This window comes from Acipenser ruthenus, chromosome 7 (genome assembly GCF_902713425.1).
Source record: "Acipenser ruthenus chromosome 7, fAciRut3.2 maternal haplotype, whole genome shotgun sequence".
NCBI classification, from domain to species: Eukaryota; Metazoa; Chordata; class Actinopteri; order Acipenseriformes; family Acipenseridae; genus Acipenser; species Acipenser ruthenus.
Genome location: NC_081195.1, coordinates 48,646,062 through 48,662,504, shown reverse-complemented (window position 1 = coordinate 48,662,504; position 16,443 = coordinate 48,646,062). Strand labels below are relative to the sequence as shown.

General features: G+C 37.5%; 1 protein-coding gene across 3 annotated transcripts in view; it reads left to right on the top strand.

Annotated features, from left to right (window-relative positions):
* The window catches only part of LOC117415827 (copine-8-like), a 110,334-nt gene that overhangs the window by 14,124 nt on the left and 79,767 nt on the right, over window positions 1-16,443 (top strand). For 2 of the 3 annotated variants that reach the window (XM_034026673.3, XM_059027186.1), the window contains exon 2: window positions 9,018-9,058. In XM_034026673.3, the coding sequence (XP_033882564.2) occupies window positions 9,018-9,058 (41 nt within the window). Of the gene's footprint in view, window positions 1-9,017; window positions 9,059-11,669; window positions 11,748-16,443 lie in introns of those variants that run through there. The other variant, XM_059027185.1, reaches the window with a different exon arrangement.

The window sequence follows — 16,443 nt, the reverse complement described above, 5'->3', positions numbered from 1 at the left end:
CCCCTTAGGATGTGACACCTACCTTGTCATGTTCTCCAGTGTTATCAGCTTACCGCTATTCTGCACATTTCCTTGTGTATGAAGAAGCAGTTCATTTACTGACCTTGTTACATATAGACAACCTGCCAGGGGGCTGTTTGAATTCTTCAGGCTGTAAGCTCTCCATATGGCAAACCCCAGCACTCCTAAGAGTATATTAATATTATTTTTTTTAAGAGAGCTTGTGTGCTTTTAGAAAATTGCCAGGAATACACTGTAGTGAATGTCTGCATCCACAACACATTTTTGCATGCTATGAATATAGGCTAGCCATTTGCTTACAGTTTTTTTTTTAAGGTACTGATAAATGGTTCTGCTTCTCGATCCTTTTAGGTTTTATAACAAATTAAATTAAAAATGGAGTGGTGATGTAATGTAGATTTGCCTCTTTAGGTAGTGGAGCTTTTTTATTCTTCTTTATCTTACCCATTTTAAGCTGCTTGTCTCCTAAAATGTCATGTACAGAATATTGAGCAGGAAAATCTGCATTTCTGATTTAAAGGTTTTTTTTGCCAGGTGTCATTGATTCAGGTGTTTTTTTCATTCTTTTAACAAGTACAATAATCAAGGCAGCTGTAAGGTATCTATATAGTATTCTGCTATACGTCCAATCTGGTACCACCAATGACGTTACAGTACTGTATTAAGTTGAGTAAACTGACACTAAACATTCTAAAACTTGGTAGAAATTCATCTAGCTGTCAAAAGAACATTTGAGAGTGGCGCTTTGTTAAGATATGTTTTTGTTTGCATACTGGTCACTATTGTTAAGGCTGCTACACACCAGACAAGCGAATATGTGCAGCAATGCAGACAAAATGAATAAAACCTACACTTTTCATAAGTATCTTTCACACCACAGGCGACGCGGGGGTGACACCAGGGCGACACTGGAGCGACGCAAAATAAACAGGATTGAATCCTATTTTTTGCGATTTCTTCATGCGACAACTAGGAATTGACCCATCAGAGAACGGCTTCAGTGCATGGTGTCCACCAGGGTGAAGCAGTATCTAATGACGGAGGAAATTTTTGCTGTTAAAAAATACCCAGAACTTATGACAGAGATCATCGCAATTAACAGAGATGAAAGATAATATATGGGAATCCATTTTGAAGAAACTGGATAAGCCTGGTATGTATGATTTATTGCCATATACAGTAATGCATCGCATATCTGCCCGTCATATATGCACCCTAACCGTTTATCCATCATGATCAATCGCTTCAGCAACGTTAGGTTATTATTAAACAGAAAAGATTAGTTCAGGGATTGTAGATCCTACCAAGGTTTTCGTACACTGTGTTGTATGTGCTCAGTGCGCAACCATTGCTGGTAGTGTCACAGGAGCTGTTCAGTGTGTTGATATGTAAATAAATCCTGCGGGGCATATCAACTTCACCCTCCGTCTCGATTTCCTGCCTGTCACTCAGCAGTGAATGCACGCACCCAAGCGGCAGACGGCTACGCTGTCACAAACATTAATACCCTGTATCTTTCTAAACAAGGGATTTTTAGGTAGCTCCCTAATAAAAGCTGAATCTCAAAACAATAATTGCATGAATATAGTACAGTAATCCGTCGCATATCCGACTGCCATGGGACCGGAGTAAGGACGGATACACTAAAAGACGGATAAGTGAATCATGATAAAAAAAAACATAGTTATACTGTACTTGTATAAACATGTAAGCACTACAAAATGCACACCGTTTATGTTCTGGGATTTAACGTTACTAGGCTACTGTGGTAGGATGAATTAATATTTTTTTACAAAAGTAACTGCAGTTTGTGTTTATTCAACAACATAAAGCCTAGACTCAAAAGAAGAATACAGAAGGCTATACAGTCGCCTATAACGTACATTATGCGACTTACATTATTATTGTGTTGGAGCAAAAAAATCTTGTACGCGGGTTTGTCTGAAGCTCCTTTTTTTCGCTGCCATTGCAATCAAAGACCGGACAAGCAAAAGCTGAGTAGTCTCAGCTTCGTGTCCTGTTCCAGCCAGTCAAGTCCTTTCTGAAAGCACTCCATTGCTTCACTGTGGGAAACGTCTGCTTTAGTTTCATTGCCTTCGTCCTCACTTTCTCGTTTGTCGCTGTTATTTCCATTTATGTCATCCACAATTTCTTCATCATCTAAAAGATGATAGGCAGGATCTGCTTCGTCGCATTTCATCCACTGTTGAATTTCGACCTCTGTAAATCCCTCGAACACAGATTCAGCCGATTCAGGTTCTGTTTGTACATTTGGTGCAACATCGTTGGTTTTTTCAGACCCCAATTTGAGTTTCTTCCAAGCATTCTGTAGTGTGCTTTTCTCAATGCTCTGCCATGCATCCGCTACCAAATAGACAACGTCTTTTACTGTTAACCTTTTTACGTTTTCAATAAAAGCATCAGGACTTGAATGAAGAAAAGACTCTAGCATTTTGTGTCGGTACCTGCGTTTCGTTGCTTCAGTTATCCCGTTGTACATAGGCTGAATTAATGCTGTTGTGTTTTTAGGTAAAAACAAGCACTGTACGTCTCCATTTACCAGGGTTTCTGCTGCTGGGTGAGCAGGGGCGTTATCTAACAGCAGAACTGCTTTCGGTGGCAGGCCCAGCTCCTGTAGCTTTTGTTTTACGTTCGGCACAAAATGGTTGTGAAACCAGTCATGGAATAGATCTCGATCCATCCATGCACGCTTTTGTGACTTGTACACTACTGGTAAAGCAGCCAGGTTAACATTTTTAAAGCACCTCGGCTTTGCTGCTGTCCCCAGTAGAAGAGCCGGTAGGCGATGGGAGCCAGATGCATTTGCACATAGCATTAGTGTTACCCGTTGCTTTGCAGTCTTGAATCCAGCGGCTGATTTTTCCGAAGGTGTTGTTAAGCTGCATGTAGGGAGGCATTTAAAAAAAAAGTCTGGTTTCATCACAGTTATACAGCTGATCCCTGGTAAGCTGATGTATTTCTATAAACTGTGCAATTCTGAAACAAACGGCTCTACCGCTTCAGTGTTAGCTGAAAGTTTTTCACCCTGCACAGTGAGCTGCTTGATTCCATGACGGCTCTGAAACCGCTTCAGCCAGCCAGATGAAGCTTTGAAGTTTGATTCGCCGTCCAACAACTGATTAAACCTCTTTGCTTTCTCACATAATATAGCCCCTGAAATTGGAATTCCCTCATTCCGTGCTTGAACAAACCAGGTATACACAGCTTTATCTAATTTGTCGTCTTGCACGTGTCTCAGAATCTTCTGTTGTTTGCATCCATTGAAACTCTCTGCACCCAATGCAAACTTTTTAATCTCTGAAGCAGACTTTTTGATATCTGTCATAGTGCTTTTTCCAGTTCCGAAGTCTTGTGCTAGTTTTTCCCTGGTAACTCCCTTTTCTAGCAGTGAAAGTATTTCTAACTTTTTCTCAATTGTAAGCACAACTCTCTTTCGCTTTCCAGTCGCCATTTTCCCTCTGCGCTGTACACATTAGTCACGTGGCTGAGAAGTCTTGTCCAGACGGGTAAGCGGTCAGGGCGGATGTGTGACGGACGGATATGCGACGGATCACTGTAATTGTTACAGCTGTGTATAATGGTATTTAAAACAGGATTCATTCATCTGACTTTTTACTCTGGTCCCACCGCAGTCGGATACACGACGGATTACTGTATGTTGAAATACTGTCACAGAAGACACTCATAATTTCCACATCATGTTGTCGAACATGTACCAGTCTTGATCATAGTTTTGTCAAAAGCAATTTTTTATAGCTTTTTATAGATCTGGCAGTTTTCAAATCTGTCGCATCTCGTCTGTGTCGCTTTTGGTGTGTTTGGTCATGTAGCTGCAAAAGTATCTTGTTGCCCGTTGAAAAATCACATCGTGTCTGGTGTGTAGCAGCCTATAGTCATTTAAAGGGTTCAGTTTTAATGATTTGCACAGAGTTTGTTGTACTGTCTGGTGCTAGACAGTCACTAAAGTTTGAAAAGTTCTGAACCCGGGAACATTGGCTCACAGGCAGACCCTTCATTATCCGACACTGCAAGGGGCAGGCTGTGCTCAACTAAGGAAGCTGTGAAAAGCCCTTCTGCTCCAGTCACTGCTAAATTTCAATTTGATGTGAGGAATTTGTTCCAGATCCTTTCTCTTTTGTAATGTACTGCAATGTATTTTGGTCCCTCAGAGTGCCGTGTGTAATCATTTATAGCTCCACAAGATGAGCTATGCTGAAATTACAGTCTAAAATCCATGCAATAAACATGACGGTATCCTATTTTTGGATGCTTTTATGCCTGGGTAGTATTTGACACTAAATATTTTATTTAATTACTTTCATATTTAACCTTCTGTGATGTAGCCTTCTACTGCCAAGGCTGCTGTTGCCACTGACTGTGTACGAGGTTTCGTTGACAACAGTTGAGACTTTAAAGGAATACTGCAGCTACCAGTCTCTGCTCTAACCGAGGAATTTAAGTGCGCCAAGGTCCGACTGGAAATTACATTAGTAGATTCACGCAACAAATGCTTAATGGAGGCAGCACCTGTGTTGAAAACTTGAAGAAAGTGGGTGGCAAAGAAAGCTGTGGAAGATGCAAAGGCTGCCCAATGAATCAGTGATATTATGGGGGAATTAAAGCATAGAAGAAGGGGACTTGGTCTTAGTTCAGCTCCTCCTACGTGGCACAAGGCAACCCCAGCTCAATGGAGCAACATCCCCCAGCAGTTGCTGCCGACATTCTCTGTCTCTGTGGTGTGAAGACTTTCCAATACATTGAGACTACATGTTTCGCATCCACTGAATTGATTGGAAGTGTAAGGCAAAGATTTGCCAAGTTATACAGATGTGGAAATCGATTAGAAGCAGTCCCAAAACTCGGTTACCCAAGGGCATCTGGCATACTTTAATAAAGGCATATATGCAGTACGTTTGTTGTCCCATCCAAGAATTTATTTCAAAAGAAATAAAACGTGCCTATTCGGGCCTAAAATTCTAACTACGTTTAAAAAGTAAGCAGCAGGTTGTTTGAAGTGAGGTGGCTGTGCTAGATCGTACCTGTAGTACTGATTTAACTTGGCTGCAACCGACATACTTTTTGTCTGTGGTGACTTTCAAGTTTGTTTTCTGAAAGCTGTTATTTGTTTTACGTTCTGTTTAGCAGCCTCTCTAGTAGCCTTTCATGTAATGTGTGATTCTGAAGCTTAAAATCGATCAATCGTATTTTCTCCAAAGTCACATTACACAGAGGTCTTGCCTTACCGTCTTGAGAAGCAAAAAGAGAACATGGCTTCCATGGGCTGACTGTTTAATCCCTCAGTAGGCGGGATTGAGGACATCACCCCAGGAAGGGGCCTATCGGCAGCTCTGTTATAAAGAGCTCAGTGAATACCTGCCAATAGGAGGCATTTCGCATAAGTAATGTTTTGCTGGTCATCTTCAAATTGAAAGGGAATCTGTTTTTCACTAATATTTATACGCTTACAGGAAATGAAGTATACACTTAAGCAAGTTTGTGATCTGCATTCACAATTCTTCTTATAAAATTATTACTGTTCTGGTAACAAAATGTATTATGCTACAGTCCTAAGTATTTACTGTTTCTTTGAAACTTCACTTATCAGGCCAACAATTACTTATTTTACATGAAAACACATAACCATCAGTTTACAATATTTTATTTAAATGCACAGTAAATGTTAAACACTGCACAGTTATGCACGTTCACTTTCAAGAATGAAATGAAGAGAAATCATTATCAATGTACCTTCAGCAAACGCTATTTTCATTTTAGCACATCATAGTCCTTTACAGTCTCTTAATGAAAAGTCCTTTCTTTTTTGTAGCCATTTTAGTGCAGGGATGCATTGAAAACGTTCACATTCCTGACACCAGGCCTGTGCCCGTTTATTTCGGTTCACAATGCACATGCTCAGTTAACTGTATAAAAAGTATCACTGCTGTACATTTAATACACTTGAGCGGGTATACACTTAAACGATATACACTTATCTCTTATTCCCAAATATGTTCTTATGTTGTTAAATTCCAATAAAAGGGCAATTTGTAAAAAGAGGATTCTACTGTATTTAGATTATATACAAAACAAAAATTTGTCAAGTGATACATGTTTTGGCTAATGCTTTCTTTATAGTTTAGCTTGTGAGTTATGTAAGGTTGGTTTTAAATTATACACAGCTCATCCAGCTTACAAGAAGGTTGTTTGTTTATTAGATAAGGCAGAGAAGCAAGTAGCATTAAAATACAAGGTATATATCATTCCATGGTATTTGTTTTGTATACTGGAAGCCTGGGGAGTCTTTTAGAAGTACAAGACTTCTCAGACTGTTGGTTCTGTATGGTACAGTACACTCTGGCAGAAAGATGTGAGGCATGAAGTGAATCACCCATATATACTGCATGCATGACAAAAAATGACATGTTTTTTACATGCTTTTTTATTTTAGATGCTGTTGCACACCATATTTAGGGTTGGGTGTTCGTACTGTGTAGATTAAAGAGATTATCTGGGGTTTTAACTGGGTTTAAAAGTGTATATACTCTAGGTACCCAATTTTAAATTAAGACAAGGAGATCGCATTTCTTGGAACTTATTTCACATATTTTCAAAATTAGATATTGCCTTTCTTCAGTGATACCATGTTATTATTATTATTATTTATTTCTTAGTAGACGCCCTTTTCCAGGGCGACTTACAATTGTTACAAGATATCACATTATTTATTTACATACAATTACCCATTTATACAGTTGGGTTTTTACTGGAGCAATCTAGGTAAAGTACCTTGCTCAAGGGTACAGCAGCAGTGTCCCCCACCTGGGATTGAACTCACGCCCCTCCGGTCAAAGCCCTAACCACTACTCCACACTGCTGCCCACTACCCCACACTGCATATAAGTTTATCAGAAACTGTTCTTGTGTTGGCTTTTTGTAGAACCCATGTACTGTTGCTAGGACACTGTGAGTGGATTCTGATTTACAGGATGTCAGAATTTACCTTTACAGTTTTTTTTTTGTGACAGCATCACACCAGCTACTGGAGGAGAATGACATAAACTGAATTGTTAAACTCTAGTTACAGAACATTAGACTTCTAACTGAGGCTCCCAATCCCCTATTGTTACTCATCAATGACTTTTGGATAGACTAAAATTGATACAGAGTGCTACTGGAGAACCAACAGAACAGCAGCAGGGATAAAGAACAGGGCATTTCTATGGCCGAGCAGTCAGTCAGTGTGTGTAATTTAAACTTTCATTTGTTACTTTCACACTCCACTTAATTGTTGTTGTGCCTAATGGAATAATGAAGCATCTACTTCAGGTTTTAGATGATTGCATGGAAAGAACCCAATCAAATAATCAAATATCTCAGCTCTCGTTTTTAATTTTTCAGATTTTCGCAGTGATGCAACATGCAGGAAACATTTATCATGGTGACAGAAAGTATTACATGCTTGCTCAGTACAATGTGTCTGTCACAATTAATAGAAAATAATATTTACATTGATAACACTTGTTATATCAATCATAGCTTTTGTTTTATCTGTTGGTTATAAACAAGAAAAGTTCCCTGTGTATCTATTTAAATGGTAACCAACAATGTAAAAGTATTTCACTGATAATTATGGACTAATACATTCTATTTGTAAAACAGGAGAAATTCCTGCTGAAAAAATAGACCAGCATTTAATCTTTTAAAAACAGTAAAGTTTTGAAAAATGAGAAGCAACCAGAAATCAATAGTAATTTTAGTAGTAGGACAGAAAAGGAGTAATTTGTATGGGTTACACTATGTTTGAAATGTGTGCCTACACCTTTAATTTTTCAGGTTGAAATGAATGCAGGTTTGCATTTCGACAGTTAGGGTTCCTGTATACTGACGACCTTTATGCAGGGGATACAGGAAAACTAAACAGCTGCACTATCCCTTTTGATCTGTAGACCTCCTCATTCAATTCAATTCAAACCTTTATTTAACCAGGTAAGACATTGAGAACAAGTTCTCATTTAAAATAACGACCTGGCCAAGAGGCAACATAAATACAACAGACAACAATACATAGACAGTTAGAAACATTACAGAAATACGAAATAATAATAAAAAAAAACCCTAATAAAATCAGCATCTGCTCTGACAATCACATGAAACAGGGAAAAGAGCTTCATGTCTAGAAAAGAAAGCACCCTCTGAGATAAAACCAGGGAGTTTAAGCCTTGATTGTAACTCATTCCAATCGTGAGCAGCTGCATATTGGAATGAGTTACGCCCAACAGCAGTAAAAACACGAGGGACAATTAAACTAATCAAATTGCGTAGCCCCCAATAAACCCACTTACTGTGTATCAACAATAAATACACAAGCCTTACACAATCTTCTCAAAGCCAAAGGAATAAGTTATCAGAAGCTGCCTCAGAAGAACAGCTGCCCATTGTTTCTGTTGATATTAGGTAAGTTTAGCAGTGGTTGTTTGGTAACAGAACATAAAATATCACAGAACCGGTTAAACTCTCTTGTACAGCAAGTCAGGGCAGTTTAAAATGTGTACATTCCATGCTCAATTATTCTTGAGGTTACGTTACAGGATATATATATATATATATATATATATATATATATATATATTGGTTGATTGTAAGCTTACATTGTTATTACCTTTTAGTTATCAATAATAATAATAATAATAATAATAATAATAAGTTTAAAATGACAATAACTGCATTTGCATGGTGGCAGATGTTGGCACAGTGAGTGATGTATCAACGTATTTTTACTAGAGGCTTTCCTACTGTTGCTTGTTTTGTAGTTCATGCATTTTATTCCCCCCCACTGGAAATTTGACAAATCGCACCCTGATTGATATAGAGCTGATGGGCAGCTGTATTTACATTGCAATCTACTCACGTTTTTAATGTTTTAATTTTCGTTTTCTTTTTCTTTATCTTTATCTTTTTTTTTTTTTTTTTTGCAGAAATCTTTTGGACAGAGACACATTTTCTAAATCGGATCCAAGTAAGTATATTCCTGAAGTGAACATCGGTAGATACTGGCAATAAGTATGACACACCATTATGTCAATGATATCTTAAATTAAAAGCAGATATGTTCAGATTTGTAAACTCTGTACAGCCCTGCACACATCTAAAATGTTTTGTGTTACTTTCATTTGAAAATTCACTTATCATTTAAAATTCAGCTCACTCTATAGATGACATTTTTGCTTTAGCCTGGCACACTTTATGTTGTCTTGGGCATTCTGGGACAGTGCACACAGCAGACAGCACAGCATCTGTTAGGAGGGCAGTGTCTAGTCAGTGCAAGTCACCTCTTGTTATAATAGTGGGGTTGAGGACTCAAATTAATTGATTAAAATAAATTGCTAGTGATATAAAAGAAAGTACTATTTCTGATCCACATTGTTTGTGTAAACATATTTTGTTACATAAAACATGTCCGACAGTAAGTTGGAAGAATATAATGTACAGTAAAAGGAACTCACATTTTCAGCCTGTGGTCACATGAAAGTACAGAGTTACACTGACATGATTTTTGGAATTTCTTTGTTAGCCAAGGTTCTGATGTGCAGATGGCAGGTTTCTATTTTTACTGCTCGCCTGGTCTGTGGAGTGGTGCGTTATTCCCAGTCGAGTGTTTTTAGTTGGTGATGCTTTCAGCGACCAGCCTTCCCATACTCGCCCACCATTCTCTGTAAAATCAACTGAAACAGTAATTTTGACTTTAGTCCTCAGTTAAATATAGTGTACCGCCTCCAGCTCATCTGTGACTCCATCAGTCACTTCATGTTCTATTTGTTATAACTCACCACTCTTTCAGAGCTTTCTTACAGCCCCAATTGCTTTTCAACATTTTTTTGAAAGGCCTTTTTTTTAGTTTTTTACTTCTGAATTTACCTGTTTTTGGTAAACTCTCTATAAATAGCTCTCTGTTTGCAATAAAACACACTATATGCATGTAACAAATGCCAAAGTAATGGTCCCATTTATGTATTTTACTTTTTTTTGTCTTGGGGAAAACAATTGTTTCTTTCATTTATAGTTGGCTGTGATATGAAATTAGAGACACGAGTAACTGCAAGTCATTGACTTATGTTCAAAAAAGAAAATTCCACTTTTTCATGAAACTCAAATGTTGTATTTAAAGCCATTGCAGGGAATGTATGGTACTTATACATAAGTTGTATTAAAATGGTGTTATGTTCAATTCAATTCTAAGAGGGAGAGACAGTTGTAAGAAGTATTAAAACAAACAAACAAAAAAAATCGGTTTGGTTTACACTGTATTAGGATTAATCATTTCATCAAGAACTGAAACATACCATAAATGCAAATCTAAAACCATTAGCGATGGTTCCTAGCTTCAAGGTGATAAGGCAAAGGCAAATGTAATGGAAGAAATAGCTTGAAACGCAAATTCAGTTGCATGTAAGAGTTCATTTATTGTTCTGAGTAGTTTCTTTCTAGTTTTATATCTTTTTATACCTATTTTTTTTATGGCTGTCTAAAATTGTACCTTTGCCTTTGCACTTAACACATGGTTGATAAAGGGAATGCTATTAATTAACTGTAGTAGTCCTTAGGAGAGAATGTCCGGTTTAAAAAAAAAAAACACACACACACATTTATAGTGCTCAATTTATTTTGAATGTACAAATAAATCATTGCACTGAAATAAACAACATTACTGTGTTCTCTGTTCAATTACATTATGTAAAAAATCTAACTCTGTATAGTGGGCCTGTACAGTATACAGTACATTAATATCTAGCACACTTTCTTTTTACTTTAGCCTTTAGGTTACCAGTAACACAAAATAAATCATGCAGCTGCATTCTTTGTACAATTACTGTACAATGCTGAAATAATACAATATTATTTTAAATTGAAACTAAATGATTTTAGCACATTTTTTACTGTGTCCAACTTAGTACATAATTAACTCAAGGTAGATCATGGTGCCGCATTTAATACTTTATGGTACTATACAGTACGTTACATGTATTACACACACTTTACAGAAATAGATCAATTAAAATTTGCACAGAAAATTGTACTTGCTACTTTTGTTTTCTGTTGGAATGAGTCAGGCTTTATTTTCTTTGCAGAAAGCAATTAAAGACTTAACATTCAGAAATGTAATTATTGTAGTCCACACCTTGCGTTTCAAACCACATCAGTATTTCTGAAAGCTTTTCGCCCTTGTCCAACCATTTGTTACCAGTGAGTTTTTATATACCCTCTTTTAATCATCTTCTTAATTTAGTAGGCTGCTTGTATCTGTTCTTCCGCTTATTTTCATCCTTTGGTGTTAGTATACAACCATTTTTTTTTATCAGTGTGTCTCTCTGGATCATGCAATTCACAGTGACCTAGCATCACACTTCAGTGGTTATTATTGGGTGCAGCATATCCGAATGTGCGGCATTGTGGTGTCTGTCTTGGTGACTGACTAATATATCCATGTGATTGGATTGTAATCAATTGTAATCCTTGCCTTCATTGTTTAACCCTTTGCCTTATTTTGGCGTGTTTAATTTTTTTGGTAACCTCTTCATTCTTATGCTTGTTGTTTGCTGGATTTTATTTATTTTCTTTCCTTTTTCTTTCAGGCATCCTTTTTGTTCTGCTTTTCTGTCTTCTCTCTTGCTATTCATTCACACTCCAGTAGCCTTGTATGAATCTCTGTAAGTTTTTCAGTTTTATTTATTTTGATATACTATAAGCTCTTGTTTGTGTGTGAAATGCATAATGTATAGGTGCAGGTCAGCCATGTGCTTTTGTCACAGTTACAGTAAGTGATTATTAAATGCTAAATTGTATTTTACAGACAGTACAGGGAATGGTAGGGTAGATGAAGCAGTCGTACTCGATAGTGCTTGCCCTTGATCATCAATGAACTATGAAGCTTACAGGGAACCAATGATAAACAAGAGTTGGCTGGTTTCCCAGTCTCTTAGAGGGAAACCGCTTGGCTCATCGCTGAACACAGAACAAATCCTTGGCAGCATACGCCTGAGCACCCTGGACTGGTTGTGTAGGAAAATTAGAAGGAACGTCTCCTGATTGTGTTCTGGTTCTGGTTGTGTCCTTCTGAGACAGAATATTATTTATGAATGTATGAATCCTGAAAAGGAAAACCCTCTTTAAGAAACATATAAACTCCCCAATGATTACACGAGAACATGCATTATAGTTTTATGTCACAGTAAAAGGGTAAAATGATTTGGTACAATTCCAGGCATCTCTCTAATCCCTTATTTTTTGTTTTATTTAAAGACATAATATTTATGACCAGATGGAATCCAGCAGACTTGGTTACCATTTAGGTCAGAGGAGCCCTAAGGCTTCTCCACTTGGTCTTTTCCAAGTTCATTACAACAGTGATCATAGTAAATCAGTGGATACACAACAAGATCATTATTATCAAAACTGTTTTCTCCAAACATGTATTGGTTATGTGGAGTCACTTTGGAGCTAACAGACTGGAAAATATCAGAAAATAAGGAGTCGGATTTTACAACCGAATATTTATTGATCACTCACTCATTTTATTAAAGTGTATATATATATGTACAAACGTGCTCAAATTTGTTGGTACCCCTCCACAAAAAACAAAGAATGCACAATTTTCTCTGAAATAACTTGAAACTGACAAAAGTAATTGGCATCCACCATTGTTTATTCCATATTTAATAGAAATCAGACTTTGCTTTTGATTTTCTATTCAACATAATATTGTAAATAATAAAACAAATGAAAATGGCATGGACAAAAATGATGGGACCGCTAACCTAATATTTTGTTGCACAACCTTTAGAGGCAATCACTGCAATCAAACGTTTTCTGTAGCTCTCAATGAGACTTCTGCACCTGTTAACAGGTAGTTTGGCCCACTCTTCCTGAGCAAACTGCTCCAGCTGTCTCAGGTTTGATGGGTGCCTTCTCCAGACTGCAAGTTTCAGCTCTTTCCATAGATGTTCGATAGGATTCAGATCAGGACTTATAGAAGGCCACTTCAGAATAGTCCAATGTTTTGTTCTTATCCATTCTTTGGTGCTTTTAGCTGTGTGTTTTGGGTCATTATCCTGTTGGAGGACCCATGACCTGCGACTGAGACAGAGCTTTCTCCAGTCTGGCTTTCCAGTCTGGCTTTTTTATGTTTTTCTGTCAAAAGTGGAGTCCTCCTGGGTCTTCTTCCATGGAGCCCACTTTCGCTCAAAAAGCGACGGATGGTGCGATCAGAAACTGACGTACCTTCACCTTGGAGTTCAGCTTGTATCTCTTTGGCAGTTATCCTTGGTTCTTTTTCTACCATTCGCACTATCCTTCTGTTCAATCTGGGGTCGATTTTCCTCTTGCGGCCGCGCCCAGGGAGGTTGGCTACAGTTCCATGGACCTTAAACTTCTTAATAATATTTGCAACTGTTGTCACAGGAACATCAAGCTGCTTGGAGATGGTCTTGCAGCCTTTACCTTTACCGTGCTTGTCTATTATTTTCTTTCTGATCTCCTCAGACAACTCTCTCCTTTGCTTTCTCTGGTCCATGTTCAGTGTGGTGCACACAATGATACCAAACAGCACAGTGACTACTTTTCTCCATTTAAATAGGCTGAATGACTGATTACAAGATTGGAGACATGTGTGATACTAATTAAAGAAACTAATTAGTTTGAAATATCACTATAATCCAATTATTTATTATCTTTTCTATTTCAAACTAATTAGTTTCTTTAATTAGTATGGAGCGAAACGTACTGCCCAGTGTCAGAAAGCTCTGTCTCAGTCACAGGTCATGGGTCCTCCAACAAGATAATGACCCAAAACACACAGCTAAAAGCACCCAAGAATGGATAAGAACAAAACATTGGACTATACTGAAGTGGCCTTCTATGAGTCCTGATCTCAATCCTATCGAACATCTATGGAAAGAGCTGAAACTTGCAGTCTGGAGAAGGCACCCATCAAACCTGAGACAGCTGGAGCAGTTTGCTCAGGAAGAGTGGGCCAAACTACCTGTTAACAGGTGCAGAAGTCTCATTGAGAGCTACAGAAAACGTTTGATTGTAGTGTTCTGGGGTGCTCAAAGTCCTGTAAGGTTTCAAAGGGAACTTGCAGCATAACCAAGTGTAAAACAATTAAAACAAGTGATAAACGACTAGGTTAGTGCTGTAGCTTGTTCTGTACTTGTTTGGAACTGCCAAATCTACATTGTAAACCAGTGTGTCATTAGAATTTCTTTTTTTGCATATGCTAGATCAATGATCCTTCTCAAGTGAACTATGTATACTTGTTGTGCTTTATTTCTTTCTCCATAGTCACACTGTAAACATTTTAAAGAAGACTGTAGAAGTACTGTATATACTGTTTTAGTATAGGCTGTATTCACACTGAGTTTGTTAGGGGGGTTGGTGCTGCACTCATTATGGTTCGGTTTGTTTGGATTGTAGTGTGAACAACAAAGTTCACTTAGCAAACAAACCAAACTGAGTCTACCTGAAGAGGTGGTCTCAGTTTGTCTGGCAAGTGAACTGAGTTCATTTCACTTGCTAAACTTCAATGTGAACATGGGAACAATTCTATTGCACACAGGAAACAAACCCTAAACCTTGGCCTTTGCAGCTAGATGAGGGGAAAGTGAAGTTTGACACTTATTTTTGTTTAGTTGGTTGGTAGCATTGCGTTTCTTCTGTCCTGCAAAAGTATAAAATTGTCAAGGGGAACAATATGGACAGTGAAAGGAACAAGGAAACAAGAACCCCAAAATGCTGAACTTGACAAAGAATGGTCTCCCTCCAGCTTCTATACTTACCTCCAGTGCTTGCTTCAACAGCGATAAAAAGATATTCAAAATTGAAACACATGCTGACAAAAAGCAGAATAATCCTCCAATCACTGCCATCTTAAAAAGATACCAAAATGCATTGCACAGTGTAAACATCCAGTTAACTAATCATAGTAAAATCTAAATGAGTTCAAATTTCAATCTGAAAACAAATTAACTCGGTCCTGAAACAACATGGAAATAAACCCATAAAACTAACTGTATATGAATGTTCTTATTTTAAATCAAAGGAACTGAACTGAACTGAACTGAACTGAACTAAAGGGCAGCAGTGTGGAGTAGTGGTTAGGGCTCTGGACTCCAGACCGGAGGGTCATGGGTTCAATCCCCAGTGGGGGACACTGCTGTTGTACCCTTGAGCAAGGTACTTTACATAAAATTGCTCCAGAAAAAACCCCACTGTATAAATGGGGAATTGTATGTAACAAATAATGTGTAAAAAAATAATATGATTTCTTGTAACAATTGTAAGTCGCCCTGGATAAGGGCGTCTGTTAAGAAATAAATAATAATAATAATGTGAACATGACCTTAAACTGTTGCCAATGCCTTTGCCTTTTGTAGATGCAGCTACAGAATGGTTTGCTTAAAACTAGTCAAACAAAACTGTTTGTAAAAGCAAATGTTTTAAAACAATTCAATATATATTTATTTCTTGTATAAACTGATATCTCACATAAAAAAATAATTGGACCACAGAATAACACTCCATGACAGCTAGTGTAATTCATGTATAATATAGAGGAACATCTTTTTGTTTGGGAAATACAGCATGCTAAGTTATATTCAATTGGCCATAGAACAGAATTAGCACAAGCAGTGGCAATCAATTTACACATAAAAAGTGCTTGCAATGATGAAGTTTTGCTAGGCTCAGATTTCTAAAATAGATGTGTGTCCATCCAACATATAACACATCAGTGATTCAGAGTGGTAATAAGGAAAACAATAATCTGATATAATTACAGGTGGCACAATTGGTTCCTCTGGAAAGTGTATTGTTTTGTACAGTAGATCCAGTAGGAAAAGAAATAAACCCAGTGTATGATTTAAATTATTTGCATATAGATGAAAAAATACTACATTGATATTCAAACAAAAGGGAGAAGGAATTATGTTATTTGTGTCTATTTTGAAAGATGTGTGGGTGGATTCAAAAGTTTCCACTATACGGTAGGTATTGTGATGTTGAAGGTTGTCATTATAATGGATGTACTGTTGTCAAACAAATGGATGTACTGCTTTAAAGACAAGGCATGAAAATGTAATCTTTAAAACACTGCTTCCATGTTTGTTTAGAACATGGCAGATGTTCATGTGCAATAAAAATAAAAAAACTATTGAAAAATATAATTTGGATGTGACATATGCTAAAGCAGTGACATGTGTCACTGTTTACAAGCAGTGTTTCATTATCAGTGTTAGACACTTGCAGCTGTTTTATAGTGGTATAATCATTTTTGGCAATGCAGAGAAAGTGTTAAGCCCGTTTCACACTGGCACGCTCTACCCGAGTCAGGACCCGGTGTCATGCGGG